At 45.0% G+C, this 18,321-nt stretch overlaps 1 protein-coding gene across 1 annotated transcript; it reads left to right on the top strand.

The window, feature by feature from the left end:
• The first annotated feature begins 3,030 nt into the window (after positions 1–3,030).
• On the top strand, positions 3,031–17,297 carry LOC148675476 (endoribonuclease ZC3H12A-like). Its single transcript, XM_088626836.1, has 6 exons — positions 3,031–3,254; positions 7,690–8,143; positions 11,055–11,194; positions 13,382–13,616; positions 14,291–14,397; positions 15,191–17,297. Exons 2-6 carry the CDS (start codon positions 7,854–7,856, stop codon positions 16,213–16,215), a joined length of 1,797 nt encoding a protein of 598 aa, XP_088482962.1. The 5' UTR covers positions 3,031–3,254; positions 7,690–7,853; the 3' UTR covers positions 16,216–17,297.
• Positions 17,298–18,321: the final 1,024 nt, after the last annotated feature.

The raw sequence follows: 18,321 nt of genomic DNA, 5'->3' as shown, positions 1-18,321 counted from the left end.
TATTCTGGTTTCCTGTGCAGTTACTGTTTGATTTCTGAGACTGCTCCTCCGCTTACAGCAAGAAGTGTTAGTCACACAGTCTGTCAGAGCTGAGCAGGACAGAGCTGGTAACTGGATAAACACCCTCACCCCTTCTGAAAAGTCAAATAGGATCTTTCACAGCCGCATAGCTGGGGACGAGGTGTAGCCTCTGACTTGAAGGATAGCTGGGTCCCAGATAATCCAATACTGGAGCATTAGATTGAGAATTCACCCACTCTTCTCCCACCACCATGTACTGTAGAGTAGCTACCTGGTTTTCCTTGGACATCTCCCAGCCCAGTACTGACCAGGCCCAGACATGCTCAGCTTCCGAGCAAACCAGGTAGCAAGGCAGTAATGCTACTGTCTGTACTATACTGCAAACCTTTTGACTTACATGTCAAGAAGCTCACTCCCCATAATTTTCTATCCTTTATTTCATTCTGTTGATGCATGTTTTTGCACATCTGATGTTGTTTTGCACACTGCCTGTTGTCTCTGTCTTTCTTTTATTATACAATTGTATTGTTGTTTTTTTTGTACTACGTATCGTCTGAGAGCCAGCTAAATAGCATTTCGTTATACCATATACCTGTATATGAGTATAATGACAATAAACTTGAATTTTAACTTGAATCCAGCGTATCAAAGACCAACCACTCATTCTATACAGTACAAACTGCATCCTTATTATATCCTTATTGGATACATGACTTTCCTTACTGAAAGTCACAAATGCAACAGTAAGCAAAGCTAAGCAGGTTAGATCAGCTAGCCTTCATATAGCCTGTACCTCAATGGTTCAGCACAAGCCACGTGCTAGCATTTTGCAATTCATGAAAGCACGAAGTAAAGAAGTCATTTTGTCTCTTTCATAGGATAGAAGTTTAAGGAAGGAAATGGTTAGTTTAATTTGAGTAATTAAGTAACATTATCACTGAGGCAAAACATCCCCTTAGGTAAAAGCCCCATTAAAATAAAACATATTCAATACTGTACTGTTCCTTCGAAAATTTCACAAAAGATGTTACTTTTTACTTTTACTTTCCTTACTGTTACTGTCAGATACAATTATGCTCAAGGACTGCTCTGCACTAATCCTCTGGAAACTCTGATACAGAAAATATGCCACAAAACTGAAATAATTAATATTCTGTATAAATTAACAGGTAAACCTTATGTAGTTAATACTGGAGCTTAATTGACATGTTAGCATTACAATATAACTTAATTGATTTTTTACATACATTTTTCATTGAAGCATGAAATGTGTTTTGAATCTGTTTATTTTTGTAATATCTCAGTTCTTTCACAACCAGACTGCCAGCTGTCTTATATTAATTACTGCTTGGGCCTCATTTCCACACAATCCTCCATAGCAACAGGTAACGCTGATGACGATTTCTTACATCTGATTTGAAGTAGAGAACATTGGGGGAAGAAAAAGTCAGGCGATATATTGATGGATGATACAGTAGATGTGTGGAATCTGAGTTTCCGTCCCAACTTAATAGGCTTACCATGGGCTTCATTAGACCAGTTTATCTCTTCAGGTGCGGCTGTTTTATAGAGACATGGAAGACCTGCAGAGGCCCAGGCCCTCCAGAACCACAGCTGAACTACTGTATTGCAATTCTGATCAAGTACGAAACCTTTCAGGAAATCCTCAGTGTTTCAAGTCACAGGTTCATTTCTTCTAGTTTGGGAGCACCTGTAATACACCTTTTTTTTTTGTCTCAGAGCCCTGTAGTTACAGGGTGTCAAACCTGTTACCTTAAATGCTTCATCCAGAACATGCCAGAAGGAAGAATAGAGAAAAGTCCATCATCGCCCTGGGAATGCTCTTCTTTCTGACAGAAGATTCAGGAGCAAAAAAGCCGGGACCTCTCAGTTCAAATAAAGCTTCTTTCCCATAGCCACAAGATTCCTAAACTCCACCTCTTAAATCCTCCCTTGCTGATGTGTGCCCTCGCTGCTCCACCCTGCAGCACCTGGGCGCGAACCCGGGTCTCCGGCATAACTTAACAGGGAGCCAGCCGAGCGAGCTAAAGGAGACCTCCCCCAGCCCAGGCGGCGGAGGTCCCTGCTACGCGCAGGGAGGGCGATGACGTCACCGTGCCCAGACGAGCTCCGCTACACTGACACCCCTCCGTTTTTGTACAGACCTCAAAATACTGCCACCACTTCAATTGTATATCTGAATGCTGCTTAAATCTATAGCTGCCACCCTGTTCCGGTCTCCAGGAATTGTGAGGTCATTTTTCTTTGACATCGTTGTGTCACTGCGTGTGAGGCAACACCCAAGTAAGCGCTTCGTCGTACACACTGTATGACAAGAGACTTGTACCTGACCTGACTGGAAAAGGGGGTGACATCATCTCGGAATATCCAGCTTGCCCCGGAACCAGGTGAATGACTGTGCTCTGCAGGACACACACGGCCCTTTCTTGCAGCTTTAGGTGTGAAATGTGTTGCTGTGTGAACTGTAAGCCTGGTGGATTCCAGGAAACCCCACCTGATGCAGGTAAGGTTTCTGAATGCCTGTGCTTGTAAAGCAGGCCAGAGGCAACCTGTTGTACTTCAACTCTGCTCATGGGCCGTGTTGCAAGGTGACAAGGTTTCTATTTGAAGCAGTAATGCAACGTGAGACGTGAAGATACTTGAGAAAGGATCTTTTTTTAAAAAAAAGAAAGAAAAGACCACTAGAAACTACAGAGTTGCAGCCTGTATGTTTTACATTTTGTGATTAAGATCAATTAATGAATCTATGATGATTCCAGGAGATGTAGTTAGTGGGTTTTTTTTCTGACTAATCCAAATATTGCCACAAGCATTTTGGTTGATTCAGAATATGTTTGAGCCTGTAGCTGAATGTTTATGGTGTGGAACTTCCGCCAGCATGAAGAAAATATTTTGTGATCCCTAGCTCTTCAGATGGGCTCATCACTTTTACCTTATCACTCAGCACCTCCCAGCTGCTCGTGTGTAACAGTCCAGGAAGTCAGTGCTGCCCAGAGTGTCACAGGAGGCCAGGCAGACTAGTAATAGCAGGGATTTAAGGAAGTGAAATTAACTACAATATGCACTGCTTGCTTCCTCAATTCCATGGCCTGAATAAATACTGTGCTGACTTCCTTATGTGACTAGGTGAAAAAAGAGCTGAAGTGTTCACAGCAAACAAAGAGGACAAGGCACCCAGCTGAGCAAGTTGCGCTTCCAGGATTTTCTACACTGTAAGTAAAAATACATTCATTTAGTAAACTCTTTTGCCAAGAAGAAGAATCAAATTCACCTACATTTCTGTTCTAATGTATTTCATTCTTGGTGTGAACTCAGAATGAAGGGAATTGAAGCTGTTTTTGAGAGACTGTGTGCTTTCAGTCCCTCTCTCGTTATTTTTTTGCTCAAGCTTATGAGTCGTGAAACATTTGTCTGCAACTTTTTGAAGTAGTTCTGAACCTATCAGCACAAATCAGTAGTGCCAGTGATAGTCTGTGACGACGTCAGGTGTGGGAGTACTCGCTGTGTATTTTCATCTGCTGGGGGAGATATTCCTCCTCCGTTAACAGGAGCCTGATAATAATGCAGAAGTAGAAAGATCTTTCAGACAAAGAGGGATTTAAAAAAATTACCTTAACCAAAAGCCTTGGTTACAGACACAGGATGTGGTGCAAAATTGTGAAGGATTTTCAATTCGATTACATACTTAAAACAATTTGATGAGCGCGCAGTGTTTATCAGGCTAACGAAAAGGAGAAGAGCTATGCAAAACTGGTTTTGTTCCATGTTTGTGCTGTAAAATGTCTGCATGGTTTTGTTTTAGTTTAAAATACTGTATATAGAGTTTTGTTAGTCACAGCATCAATATCGTATGTGCTTTACGTCTTTAAAAAAGGTTGCATTATTTTAGTAGTGTGTTCTATATGGAACTCTTGCATTTTTTCTCATTCCACAGGGGCTGTGTGTGTTAAACATACTTTTGAATGCCCACAGACTACTGGCTTCTACTTTATTTGGTGGTAAGACAAGTAATGTGTAGAATGCAGCACTCAGCTGCTTCAATTACTTGAAGCAGCTACATAACTCAATATGGTAAACAGGCTCTGTTGCTTTGAAAGAGAATCATATTTTGAAATGATGAAAGATTCATCCAACTTGGAAGATATTTAAAATTAGAACAGTCGGCCTGTCACGGACACAGTTGTTTGAGAAACTGGAAGGTTTCAAAAACATTCCAGAGTTACTGCATGGTTCCATCATGCCTCTTACTGAAATTAAGTCCTACCCTGAGACCACTTTGTGCTTATGTCTTGCTGCTATAAGTGTTTTTAAATACAGTGCCTTGCAGAAGTACTCAGGCCTTTGTATATTTTTAACATTTGGTTGTTTCAAATCGTGCTGTCATGACACATTGATGTAGCTATTCATATTTGTTATATACACTGCCACATGTTCAAAGGAAAAACAAAAGAAGTCATGATAGCACAGGTCTTCCAGACCCTTTGCTGTGGCAAACCTATATTAATTTGGATGCACAAAAATACCTAAACAAGCCTCATGATTAGTTGGGTGGTCCCTGCCTGTGTGCAATAATAATGAATAGCTGATTTCTGATTAAAACCACCTGTTTCTGTGAGATTCCTTGGGTTATGTAGTGAATTTCAAACAAGGACTCAAGCACACAGACTAAGGAGCTTTCAAAGCAGGCCAGGGATAAAGTCATCGAAACGCAGATCAAGAGCAGGGTATCGCTAACTCTGTGAGCACAGTCTACTCGATCATCAAGAAAGAGATGGTGTGTCGTACCATCCAGACACTGCCTAGACGAGGCTGTCCCTCCACACCGAGCAGCCAGGCGAGGAGGGGACGGGTGAGGGGGGCCACAGCGAGGCCAACGACTCTGGAAGAGCTACAGAGTTCAACGGCAGAGACAGGAGTAAGTGTGCATCCATCAGCAGTACCCCGGTCCTCAAAGCTGGCACGTATGGCAGGCAGTGAAAACCCATTTCCATGGTAGCAAGGAGTTCACAACAAAGCACCTGAGTGATTCCGCACAGATGTGGAAAAAGGTGTTGTGGACCAACTGTGAGACCAGACTGGAACGTTTTCTTGTCGCAAGGAAAGTCGTTCCACATGTTCTCCTCGTCAACGCTGTCCCTTCCAGTCCAGCGAGGTGGTGGCAGGGAGATGCGTCTCCTCAACGGGTACTGGAAACCTTGCTGGGACTGAAGGGACAAGGGACAGAGAACAGTACAGGCAAGTAGTGGAGGAAAATCTGTTTCAGTTGGCTCAAAACTTAAAACTCGTGTTTGCAGCGGGATAATGATCCGAAGCACAAGGTCAGAGCTACACTGTAGTGGCTTAAGGATAAGAAAGTGACTGTCCATGAGTGGCCCAGTCAAAGCCCTGAGTTGAATCCTTTTGGCAATCTGTGGAAAGATTAGGTAGGTAGGTGGAGAGACAAGACTTACCCAAGAAGACTTGTGTAATGTTTCATTTTTGTTAAGGGTGATTCTACCAGCTAAGGAGTTCATGGGTCTGAATACTTGTGCAATGAACATTCTTTCTTGTTTTCCTTAAGTTTTTTGCTGACTTTTACTGTGACATACAGTATCTTACCCCTAGAACTCTATAAGTTTGAACATTTAGGCTTGAATAAAACTTCAAGTTTAAAAAAATGTGTGCGCACGATTTTGTAATTTTACAAAATAAGAGACCAAAGACAAGGCCTGAAAAGTTTTGCAAGTCACTGTATGAATGATCAAATTTTTATTGCATTTCCTGTACTTCTTTCTTCAAATTCCATATATTGCTATGGATATGAAATATATACTGAGCATAAAAAGAAGACATCATTCATGTACCTGGCAGACGATGATAACAGGATATAGACAAGTACAGGGTGTCGCATGCAGGTACTACAAACACGAACTATAGATTCAAAAATGGGAAACAATGCTTTAGAAAGGGCTACACTTAAAAAAAGATGTCGGTGTTTATGCTGATACATTCGAACCTCTAGACAATGTGGGGAAGCAAAAAACAAATGGCAAAATATTTGGATTTGCACTGAAAGGTGTAGAGATCGAAGGGTGTTGTTAAAATCTCAAGCGTTTAGAGTACTGTGTCGAGTTTGATCGTCACTTTACAATGAAAGAAATTGCTGCTTTGGAAACAGTCCAGAGAAGAAGCCCAGTACATTCCCAGGCTTAAAGAAATGTCCTTGAACTGGGCTTTGGTCTTGAACAGAGAGCGCCACGAGGAGACCTGAAACAGGAGGAGACCTGAACATCCTCAAGGGCCCTGACAAAGACAATCCAGTGGACTTCTTCAGCATAGACAGTTTAACGCAGGGGAACAGAAAGGGCACATGGAAGAACGTCTTTACACATATTATAAAACAGGCTATACAGTATATAAAGTCGAAGCTGATGCCCTGCGCTCTTTCAGGAACTGGATGGATGACATGTCTGATCAATTTGCTACTAACTACCAAATGGGCCAGATGTTAGGTCATGACTAGATAACCAGAAGGCTGAGGACTTTCACCCGGCTTGCTCCTGTAAAATGCCTTGATGTATAAAAGGGTACAAATGTAATTTATTAGGATCTGGGCCTGTGGCTGGAAGGTTGCCGGTTCGTATCCTGCAGCCAACAGAGGAATCCTATTCCGTTGGTCCCCTGAGCAAGGCCTTTCACCCCAACTGCTCCAGGGGCGCCGTATGAACAACTGACCCTGCGCTCTGACCCCAAGTTGGGGTATGCGAAAAGACAAATTCCTAATACAAGAAATTAGATAAGGCCAATAAAGTGATCTCTCTAATACTGGACAGACATATTAGCCAGATGTGTTAATAAGAATAATTATTGTATATCCAGACTCCACAGTTGTCACAGTTCTTTAGTGTAGAAATTTAAGTTGTCACATATCAATAGTTTGAACAATGAAAAAACAGTTAAAGTTAAAAATTTGTTCTTTTTAACTTTTTTTAATCAAGGACAATGACCCAAAAACACCTCCTTTTGGGAAGAGCATGTCACACACATGCTATATATATATAAATTCATGTTAAAAGATTTTTGTTGGCATTTCTAAATATTGCAGAATGTTTCTGAATGTAAATTATGTCAGGGGGTGCTTATATACATCTTTCTGGGAAAAATATCATCCTTTCCCCGAGCCTGTCCAGTAGCCATTCTGAGCAGGAGAAGAAGTCACACTGTAAAAACAACATCTCTCGAAGTGCAGTAAAAACAGGGGTCCCCAATTCTAGCTGCTGAGGTCAGGCCAGCGTAGCTACAGGCTTTCAATCCTGTTGGGCTTTTAAAAACCTGAATGGGCTTGTTACTTGGGAAACTGGAAAAAAAATATTCTCCAGCTTCAAATTTACATGACCTTTTATCATTCTGAAATAATGGCCCGCATCCTGTTATTGTGTCACAGGTTAAGCTAGAGAAAGTTTGAAGGTGATTTGAATCCTTTTAAAGTGATGCCTCTTTTCCCCTCGTGACCTGCTGCTGAGGAGATCACTCTTAGGGGCTTTTCAGAGACATGACGTGAGAGTGATGCTGCAGCTGCAGAGCAAGAAGATTCTATCAAAGCTGCAAACCACAATTAAAGTGGCTAAAAACCCCTCTGACTTGATCTTCGACTTCCTGTGTTTACAGCGTGTGTCAGAGAATGCTTCGCTGCCTGCTCGCCCGTCGGTTGTCAGTTTTTCCAGAGCTGGGCCTGTTGCTGTGGAAACTCTGAAACCAGATGCAATAAAAAGGGCAGGAGGGAGGGTTCCCCGGCGGCAGACACCAGAGAGGAGCCCCGAGACCAAGAGAGCATGGACAGACACCAGAGGACCATCGAGCGCTTCCTCAAGCTGGGGTACTCCCGCAGGGACATCGTGCGGGTTCTGGAGAGCCTGCACTGGGACGCCCTGACGAATGACATCTTGGAGGAGCTGCTGAAGACCGGCAGCAGCGCCCAGCCAGCCGGTGCGCCGCCCAGGAGCCCCAGCCCGCAGCTCGTACCCCGGGGCTGCAGCCCCGCAGAGCTGGCGGAGGAGGAGCTCCCAGAGCCCGGCAGCGGCCTGAGACCAGTAGTCATCGATGGCAGCAACGTAGCCATGAGGTGAGTCTCTGTCACGGGCCAGGCCCCCCGGGGGCTGCTCTGGCAGACTAGAGCAGCCCTGCCTGGCAGAGGTTGCCACACAGGATCTGCTGGTTTACATCTCGAACGTAGGTTTTTTTTGTGTTGTGTAACTGAATTTGTTTATGCTAAAACTTTCCCACTATACCCCGGAGGTCTGGACGCAGGGAGTCAAACACAGAGACCTCTTCAGGTGGTGTGCTTGACAGGGAAGAAGACTGGAGTAGGACAGATACAACAGCTTTCTGTGTTCGCGTGATCAACTGCTTGAAACGCACTCAGGGGCTCTACAATAGTCCTTTGTGGATACTGGATCATTAAGGGTATTTTAGAAGCAGCAGTGTAGAGTTTTGTTCCCGATCTGCCTGCCGCTTGGGCCGAGGTGTCTTTTACAGCGCAATAGAAAAGCACAAGCGGAGGTCTGGGTGCCGGGGGTGCATGCTCGCTGAAGCGCAAGAAAGTCAAAGCTGCGGATTTTCTTAAATGCAAATAAAATAAAATAAAGTAAAATCTGAAGTCTTACAGTATGTCAGCTACAGCCTGGCACAGGAAAGTAGCCTGTTTTTTCAACAAAAACAAAACATATGAATGCAGCCTTGCTTCCTGGTGACCTGTTTTCATATAATAGCTCTGATTTGTTCAGATTTCACACTTCTGTTTCCCAGAGTGGTATCCACCAGGGTGACAGTGGGTATGTGCCTCCTTGTACGTCAGCTACTTCAGAGTGTTCTACCTGGTTCAGCTCCCCAGGTTAGGTGAGCACACAGGCACGGCTGCGATTTTTTAAGGCTAGGGGCTCAGAGTGGAGAAGATCCCCGTGTTTTTTGTAAGAGCTGCTGCCGCAAAGTCAAGGGCTCCAGCCACAGAGTGTCCCCACCGCAGGGCACAAGCCTTACAGCTCTGACCGCCTCAAATGAGCCTCAGATGCCAAGTCGATAAGTGCAGTACTAAGACGAAACCACGTGGAGTGGTGGAGGTGCCATCTGACTGTTGTTTCATTCGATTCTCTAGATTCATTCAGATTCATTTAGCTGAACAGCTTTAAAAGGCAAAGATCTAAAGTTTCGCTCGTTCTAAATGTCGCCCTCCACCATGTGAATAATTGTGCCTGGAAATGCTCCATGCAGAAACGGAACTGTGACTGTTGCAGATTTACACTGAAGCATTTGATAGTTTGAGAGTATGTCTGCATGTGGGAACAGTAATATAGCACATGAGCAGAGTGACATGAAGTATCTTCAGCTGTCACCAGCGTTAACACTGGGTCGGTTAACACTGTGTTGGTCTGAAGCTTGAAAGTTGATTTCCGTGTAAAAATTGACAGAAAACACGTCTGAAGGGAACATATTTAGATGCTGTAATTATCTGATCATGAAGAAGTTATGGGGAAAGAGGCAGTGGCAGTCTGTTTTAGTGCTGAATTCTTAAACCTTGCTCTGTCTATGAAAACGGAGGACGGCACAGTTCTCGACAAGACAAGTAAGAAGGACTTTCAAATGCCAAACCTGACACAAAATGTTCATGCAAAAGCGAAACCCGCATGCTCCCGGCTTCAGATAATTGCCACCTTTTAGAAGAAATTCATGATTGTTTTGTACAAGAGGGCTTGTGAGAGTAGATCTCAATCATGTGGTCGAAAAACATCTGAACTGCCGAGAAGCACAAAGTGGTGCAGATCAAAATAACTTCTGCAAGCTGGAAGACCAAAAGGGGCGCGATGGAACATTCAAATAGCTGATGTCATTGAAACCGAGAGAGTGACGTTTTTGATCAGCACAGGTCTTACAGTAACGTGGTCGATTTATTTAAATAGTTGTTCTGTTTCAGACGTATTCTGAACAACACTGCACAATGCATCATGGACAGCATAAGCCAGAGCCTAAGTGGTCACTAGTGTTGATTAACGCCGTTGGTTTGAATATTTCAACTGCCATTTGAAGCTTAAATGATATATTTTATCCTCCATACTAGTTGTGTACTAACTATTCATCTTAAATTATATATTTTAGCCTCCTTACTAGTTGTGTACTAATTATTCATCTTAAATTATATATTTTAGCCTCCTTACTAGTTGTGTACTAAGTATTCATCTGATTTCTACCATTTTTGTTCATAATGAGCGATAATGTATTGCCTCACATTTTGACAAGCATTAAAACAGGATGATATTAGATACACTAATTACTATAATAAGCATCAAAATAGCATATAAATGGTATGGATGTAACATATTAAGTTTATATGATGCAATGCAACAGATGTCTTGTCCGTTTTGCACATGGTGGGGTATTAAACGTGCTGTATGTTTTTAAAGAATTTTAGACACAGAGGCCTTATAATGTAACGTCCTGTTAAATTCGCCACTAATCCTTTGCTGCCATTATTTTAATTTTCCTTTGTGTCACAAAAAAAATAAAACAGTGAAGCAATTATTCTTTTTTGCTACATGCAAAATAACATGAGACTTCCTGTTCAGGGCTCAGTGAGAAGAAGGGAAATTACCTTCCTCGGGTTACCAGCTGTAGGCAAATGAGCTCCAGAACTCGTGTGTGAGATATCTTGAAAAGAAGCTGGTGTAAACGTGTGGTTCTAGTGTCAAAGGAGAAGCAGGAACTTTAGCCGGCCAGGAAGTACAGAACGTGCAGTGCTCATGGTGTGTGTTCGTACAGCAGGCTGGGCCTCTGCACTTGCTTTCCCAGTAGCAGACTGGCTCAGTGCCTCTTGTGAAATGCTGTGTGAATTAAGTCAGTGGTTTACTGTCTCAAAACTGTAACTTAAGCGTTGGAGGAGATGCAGCATTCTTTCTGCATGAAGGTGCCCTTAAACGCATCACAGTCGCACCTGTAAACCGACTGTCCACAGTAGGAGCTCTGACCTGCTGGTGTTGTTGCAGCCATGGCGACAAGCAAGTGTTCTCCTGTCGCGGGATCCAGCTGGCTGTGCAGTGGTTCTGGGACAGGGGCCATCATGACATCACGGTGTTTGTGCCCTTGTGGAGGAAGGAGCAGCCCAAGCCGGAAGCTCCCATTACACGTAAGTAGAGTCCACAGATGTCTGGGGCGACGGCTCTGTCTTTTCACTGCTTCAAAGCCTACGTTTCAAATCTAAAAACTTCCAAGAGCTAAAGGAAACGTGGCAGCTCGTGTGTCAGGCAGGCTGCATGATGTGGTTTGCAGTTTCTTTTTTTTTTTGTGAAGCTTCAAAAGTGAGAACTACTGTATGCCATAAATGAGTTAGAAGTAGACGCGGACTGTACTGCTTTGTTTGAGACTGCCTTTTTTCTCATTTCATTAAGCACAGGGCTACAAGATGAATGATATGAACAGAAGTACAGCATTTCAAGCAGGCCCAGCTCTGCTCCTGGAGAGCCCCGATTCAGCAGGTTTTGTAGGTCACCCTTACATCACCCCTTTCTCATGAGCTGGAATTTGTGATGAATGACGTCGTTGGTTTGTTAAATTCAGTAGCTAGAGAAAAGGTGGGACCAAGATGTACTGGTCAGCCCTCAGCGACCCGTAAATAAACAGAATGGTTAGTTCATTCATCAGCACCCTGCAGGCGTTCCAGCACTTTAGAAACAGGTGACCTGGAAGACTCAACAGAGGATGCTGTCGCCACGGCCTTTTGTTGATTACAGCTCAGCATTCAATACCATAGTGCCCTCAAAGCTTGTCATCAAGCTCCAGGACCTGGAACTGAACACCTCCCTCTGTAATTGGATCCTGGACTTCTTGACAGAACGTCCACAGGTGGTGAGGGTGGGCACCAACATATCCTCTACTGACACTAAACACTGGAGCCCCCCAAGGCTGTGTGCTTAGCCCTGTCCTCTACTGCTTATTTACACATGATTGTGTCGCCAGGCATAACTCAAACTCCATCATTAAGTTTGCGGATGATACAACTGTCATTGGCCTGATCACAGATGATGAAGAGCCTGCGTACAGGGAGGAGGTTGAAACCCTGGCAGCATGGTGCCAGAAGAACAACCTCTCTCTGAACATCAGTAAGATTAAGGAGATGATTATGGATTATACAAAACACTAGGGAGGAGATCACACACCTATCCACATCAATGGGACTGCAGTGGAGAGGGTCAGCAGTTTTAAGTTCCTGGGAGTTAACATCTCAGAGGACTTAACCTGGACCCACCACACCAACACCGTGGTCAGACCAGCACGGCAGCGCCTTTTCTTTCTCGGTAGGCTAAAGAGGTTTGGCATGCCATCACATATCCAGGCCAACTTCTACAGGTGCACCATTGAGAGCATCCTGACTGGCTGCATCACTGCCTGGTATGGGAACTGCTCCGCCCGGGATCGCAAAGTACTGCAGAGGGTGGTGAAGTCAGCGCAGCTCATTACCGGCTGTGAGCTACCAAACATCCAGGATATCTACTCCACTAGATGTCTGAAGAAGGCCAGGTCCATTCCCAGTCATCCCAGTCACAAACTGTTTTCCCTCCTACCGTCTGGTAAACGGTATCCACGCATTCAGTCAAAGTCCAACAGACTACGGAACAGCTTCTACCTCCAGGCAATAAGACTGCTAAACAGCCATGCTGTAGTCACCTTCAGCAACAACCCTAAGGGCCATTGTTAAATGGTCAGGTTACATGGACATACAGTTTTCATTGTATTTGGCATGCTGCACTATTTGGACCTAATGTATTGCAGACACCCTGGACACATAGTAGTTCTATTTATATTGAGTTGTATTTTATTTTATTCAATTGTTATTGCACTATTATGTAACTTTTAACTTTGTGATTTTTATTTTTATCTCCCCCCCGGTGAGCTCACAGAAAAGACATTTCATTGCCAGCAATTACTGCCGCACGTTGAACTGTTGTGCGTTTGATAAATCAACTTTGAATTGATTTGATAATGTGAAGGAGGCTCTCCAGGTTCAGAGGAGGAAACACCCGTTCTGAAGAAAATGTAGGGAGTGCCAAAAGCTTAAAAAAGTTTAACTACCAAGGGGAAGAATTGTCTTCAGAGCAAATATACGTACCTCATGAGACATGTTATGTACAAAACATTCAGTAATACTGACAAAATAATTCACGAGCTTCTAACTCAAAAGGCAAACCATCTCAATGCATTAAGCAGTCAAATGCTCTCGTCTCTGTGTGTGTGTCAAATCTTCCACCGTCCGGACGGCAGACAAGCTAGCGGTGAGTGTGGCTGTATGTGAAGCCTGTGCCATGTGTGCTTTCAGACCAGCACGTCCTCCACGAGCTGGAGAGGAGGAAAATCCTGGTGTACACCCCCTCCCGCTGCGTCAACGGGAAGAGAGTGGTGTGCTACGACGACCGCTTCATCGTCAAGCTGGCCTACAAGTCTGACGGGATCATCGTGTCCAACGACAACTACCGGGACCTGCAGCTGGAGAAACCGCACTGGAAGAAGTTCATAGAGGAGCGGCTCCTCATGTACACCTTCGCAAACGACACGTAGGTTTGTGGGAAACGCCGTCTGTGCGGGTCGTGGGTTTGTTCTGTGGATCATATCTAGGCGTCTTTCTACTACGTCTTCAAATGTCTATGCTACGGCAGGGAGGTACAGTCCATTAAAAAACCTAATCAAGCTTTCCTGGGAGGACTTGCGTGCCCTACAACACTCACGTCCCAAATTAAGGACTGAGACAATGCTCAGAAACACAATACGTGGTCACACGAACTCGGCGGCGCGGTGGTGCAGTGGTGAGCACTTCTACCTCGCAGCCCTGGGTTCAATTCCTGTGTTGAGTTTGTACGTTCTTCCCATGTTCATGGGGGTTTCCAGTTTCCTCCCACTGTCCAAAATTAAAGTAGTAGCTTAATTTTAAATATGGCACATAAAAACAGACGCATGGATACCATCCAGAGTTTCAACATCCCTGCGTGCTGCCATGAGGACTTAGACCCCCCCCCTGACATATTCTGATTATTCCGAGGTTATGTTACGATTCGGGAATATATGGGATAAGCAGGGCCAAGCCCAGGAAAGGCCCTCAGAGGCTCTTGCGACTATTTAGAACCATTTCAAGCAGTCGCTGGCACACAGAGATTCAAAATGAAAATGAAAGATGGAAGAAGGCGAGCTAAGCTGAGTGCTCACATCTCTGCACGATGTCCGTCTGCTGCAGGTTTATGCCACCAGATGATCCCCTGGGAAGAAACGGACCAACAATCGAAAACTTCCTTAGAAAAACACCTCAAGTGCCTGAGCACAGATGGCAGCACTGCCCCTACGGTAAGAATCTCTGCGGGCGGCGTTTCTCCTCCTTCCCTCGTTCACTGAAGTTACATCAATCCGGAGTTGGACAGAGGGTGTCTGGAACGAACATACGTTAACACGACCTCTTGTTTACAGATGTTTAGTCTATGGCTAAAAAAAAAACATTACTCCTGACTCAACATCCTTAAGATTTACTTTTCACTTGGATTAACAATACTCGAGAAGTATTGTAGCGCTCCGGGTTCACATGGGTATGCGTCCTCGCCGCTGCCGCCTCAGGTTGGCCCCCCACCACTGGGGACTCGAACCCAGGCCTCCGGCGTCACTCAACAGGGGCCCAGCCAGTTGAGCTAAAGGGAAATCTCCCCTCAACCCAGCAGCTGCGGACCCTGCTCTTCACAGGGAACGTCACCGCGCTGGTAAGCCGGCTCGCACAACCTGCAATGTCGGCCGTACACGACACAATACGTTCAGTCAATACAATTCAGCTTAACCCGCTTGGCCGAGGGCTGACCTCCTGGCCAGAGGACGAGGAGGCTGGGACTCCCTGCAGTGTGAGGGCTGACCCAGGGGCAGCTGCAGAGGGGGAGGAGGCAGGAAGAGAAAGGTCAAGAGAAGAGGGTCGAGTATGCCTGCTGTTTTAGGTGAGGAAATGACGTCAGGAGTGATTATGAATTACTGACAGCAGAGTCTGACTGAACTTGGCTGTTGTCGTCCCTCCTGAACCTTCACAAGAAACTCTGGCTAAGCTTTTCTGCTTTTCCGCATTGTTGCTCCGACCTGAACCGCCTGTGTATCTGTCTTTCAGGAAAGAAGTGCACGTACGGGATCAAGTGTAAGTTCTATCACCCAGAGAGGTCGAACCAGTCTCACTTGTCAGTCGCAGACGAACTTCGTGCAAAGACTAGATCCACGTCTCCCAAAGCTTTCCCGGACGCAAGGCAGCTTCCGAACAACGCGGCGACGTCCTCGAGTCGGGGGGCTCTGCCCGTTGCCCCAAACCCACCAGCGTTTTACGAACAGAGTCCCCAGACGGCCGTGTGCGATGGCCTTCAGCCCGCGGTGGCCTCGAGGCAGGACAGTGCTCGCAGTAGGCTGTCACCCAGCCGCCAGTTAGAAAGCTCCAGTCCCAGGCACAGCCCCTCCTCCCCATGGGATCCCCCAACTTTCCCGCGCCCCGCGAGCGCCGGAGGGCTCGATTCTCTGGAGGCCAGGATCTCGAACATGTACGTTCAGGGGAGGCCGTGCTGGAGCGGGAGCCCTCCCCCTCGGAGCAGCAGCCCGGGCAGGCCCTTACCTTCCCACAGCCACAACCACAGCATGAACTGCGCTCGCGCCTGCAGGGCCGGCCTCGGCAGCTCGCGCCCCAGCTGCTGCTTCTGGCACGGAAACGCGCCGCAGAGCAGGGCGCCCGGCCCCTCGCAGGCGTCAGGTGGCTCCGCTCAGAGCCCCAGCTTCTATGTTAGCCCCGGTCGAGGTGCCAGGACCGAAATCCCACGTGGACCCAAGCCTTGCGAGGTCGTACTGCCTCACGGCGACCCCACTCCTTACCAGGAACAAGAGCTGGAGCAGTACCACTACCCCGGCGTGCCACCCAAGTGCTCTGCTCTCCCGAGCTTCAGCTGGGGGGGGGGTCAGTTCGGGCTGCTGGTGGGCGGCCAGGCCTCTGAGCCGCTGCTGAGTGAGCAGAAGAGGACTGTGAGGAAACAGCTGTGCGCCCTCTTCCCTCAGGCCGCGGTGGACCAGGTGATGTGTTTGCACCCGAACGTCTTGGACACATCCAGTCTCATTTCAATCATCCATAAATTTCGAAGCAGCCACTATTGCTTCTAGGTGCCGCGTATTATAGTGGTAATGGAAGGAGGAGCATGTTAAACCAGTTTGCGTCCTGTTGTATTATTTTTATTATTAGGCAAACTGTAACCACTAAGTTTCTAAGTGCAAAGCACACTTCCTCCGAGAATCATATTACATTATTACACATTAAAGTGTACCTTGTAACTAAGTGCTGAAGAGAAGATCTCATATGCAGGCTGTTTGATATAAGTGATCCTGAAAGAGACATAATCTCTTTCTATAGGCTACGAGAACACCAACATTTAAATTTAAATTCATTCATTTAAATTCAGCATTAGGTGATTGGATTGTAAAACCTAAAGCAACAGATGTTGTTTTTACCCTGTAACCTCACAGTGAGGTGCTTAATACTGAGTAACTGAGAAACATGCTTGGACAGCAAGTGTGAACAAAACTGTCAAAGCTGCTTTTTATAACTTCTCTCATTTAAAGGAAAAGATACATTCAAAAGTCTTTCCTTTTTTACTGACTTGATATTACTGGAATTAACACGTTCTAATCAGAGCAACATACAGAAATTTCTGCTGTGAAAAGCTAATCAGGAGTAATGTTCAGAAAATTGAAAAATAAAAGGTTTTCTGCCGAATTCTATGCATCAACGCATGATTGATACATCTTGCTTCAGCTTGGATCCAAACCCTGTTAATGTCTGTTCACAATGTATAACAGGACTTCATAATGAAGGGGGGGTATGGTGGTTTCATTGGTTTCATTCATAAATACGTTTAAACATTTTATGTTTATAGATCGAGGTACAATACTTGATTACATAAGTGAATGTAGCAATTAAAAGTATTTGGGTGAATTGTACTAAATGCATGTGTAATGGTTGATGTAATGAATGTTTTTATGCATTATTAAACAAGCGCACTTTATATATAAAGTTACAAAATAAGGGACAGCTATAGAATTGCCTTTAACAGAATGTTTAATATCTCCTCATTCCTGCTCTTCTAAATGAAGAAATCAGTAGAGGCCATTGTCGTATGAGGTTTCCAAATGTGAAAGGCATGGATCCAAAGATAATTATGTGCCTTATTAAAGCGTATATAATCAAACTGTTTTTTGTCTTTACAATGTTAAATTCAGTCTGCTCCTTTTGGTGTTGCATCAGATACACTTTGAGGCAGCACGGACAGGCTTTGTGGTCTGTTCTAGTGCTGGACGTTTCTTCATTAAACGTGCATACGGTAGCTTTACAAATCGGTATCATCGCAGATGATGGCATCTGGACAACAGAATTACTCTGCTTGACTGGATTCAGAGTCTGCCTGAAGTCTTCAGTCCCTGCTCATCTGATTCTAGGGTTTTTAGACTACAGTGCATCATGTAGCACCTCAGATGATATTTTTCATATATAAAAACCTGAGCTTCACTTCATCCTGCACCCAAGCTCTTATTACTTTTTGATTCTGGTTTCATCCCACATCCCATCTGCATGTACAGTAGCTGTGCAGTATATCTGAACCCAAAGTGCTATGTTTCCAATAGTAAATACACACTACCAGCCAGGGATGCAGTTTCTCCATTATGGAGCTCAATACTGGAACAGCCAACAACAAACTAAATGGCAATTTCTTATACGTAGGCACATTAGAACACAACTTGGAGCATCAACCTACAGTTCCAACTGTGGGACTCAAGATTATATCCCTCCTAAAGCAGTAATCCAAGGGTTCCCAAGCTCTGTCCTGCAGGCCCACACACCTGCTGGTGTTCATTCCAGCTGAGCTTAATTACCCAATTGAAGCCTTAAGTGTATTAATAAGCTGCTTGATTGCAACATTTCGCAAGACCTTGTCTCAACTCAAGAGTTTGGGATTTGATTTTAATTAGAAAAAACAATAGTTTAAAAGGCTACCTGCTTCTCAAAATCTGAAAACCGCTAACACGATTGATTTAAACTACGTGACCAAGTCAATGACGAACCCGACGAGTTGTCTGATTGACAACTCGGCTGGAACAAAGCCCGACAGATCTGTGGGTCAACAGGAACACGAGTGGGGGGACCCCTGCGGTAATGAGTAACGCACCACAGCACACAACTTCAGACACACATGCAACTCTTGTGGCAACAGAACG

This window comes from Lepisosteus platostomus, chromosome 3, assembly GCF_059453375.1.
Source record: "Lepisosteus platostomus isolate fLepPlt1 chromosome 3, fLepPlt1.hap1, whole genome shotgun sequence".
Lineage (NCBI taxonomy): Eukaryota > Metazoa > Chordata > Actinopteri > Semionotiformes > Lepisosteidae > Lepisosteus > Lepisosteus platostomus.
This window is presented reverse-complemented; position numbering and strand designations above follow the sequence as displayed.

Excerpts from the sequence above, each read along its gene's own strand:
- LOC148675476 (XM_088626836.1), top strand. The coding sequence starts at position 7,854 with ATGGACAGACACCAGAGGACCATCGAGCGCTTCCTCAAGCTGGGGTAC. Across the intron at positions 13,617-14,290 it reads TACACCTTCGCAAACGACAC|GTTTATGCCACCAGATGATC; the intron begins GTAGGTTTGTGG and ends CGTCTGCTGCAG. Across the intron at positions 14,398-15,190 it reads ATGGCAGCACTGCCCCTACG|GAAAGAAGTGCACGTACGGG; the intron begins GTAAGAATCTCT and ends TCTGTCTTTCAG.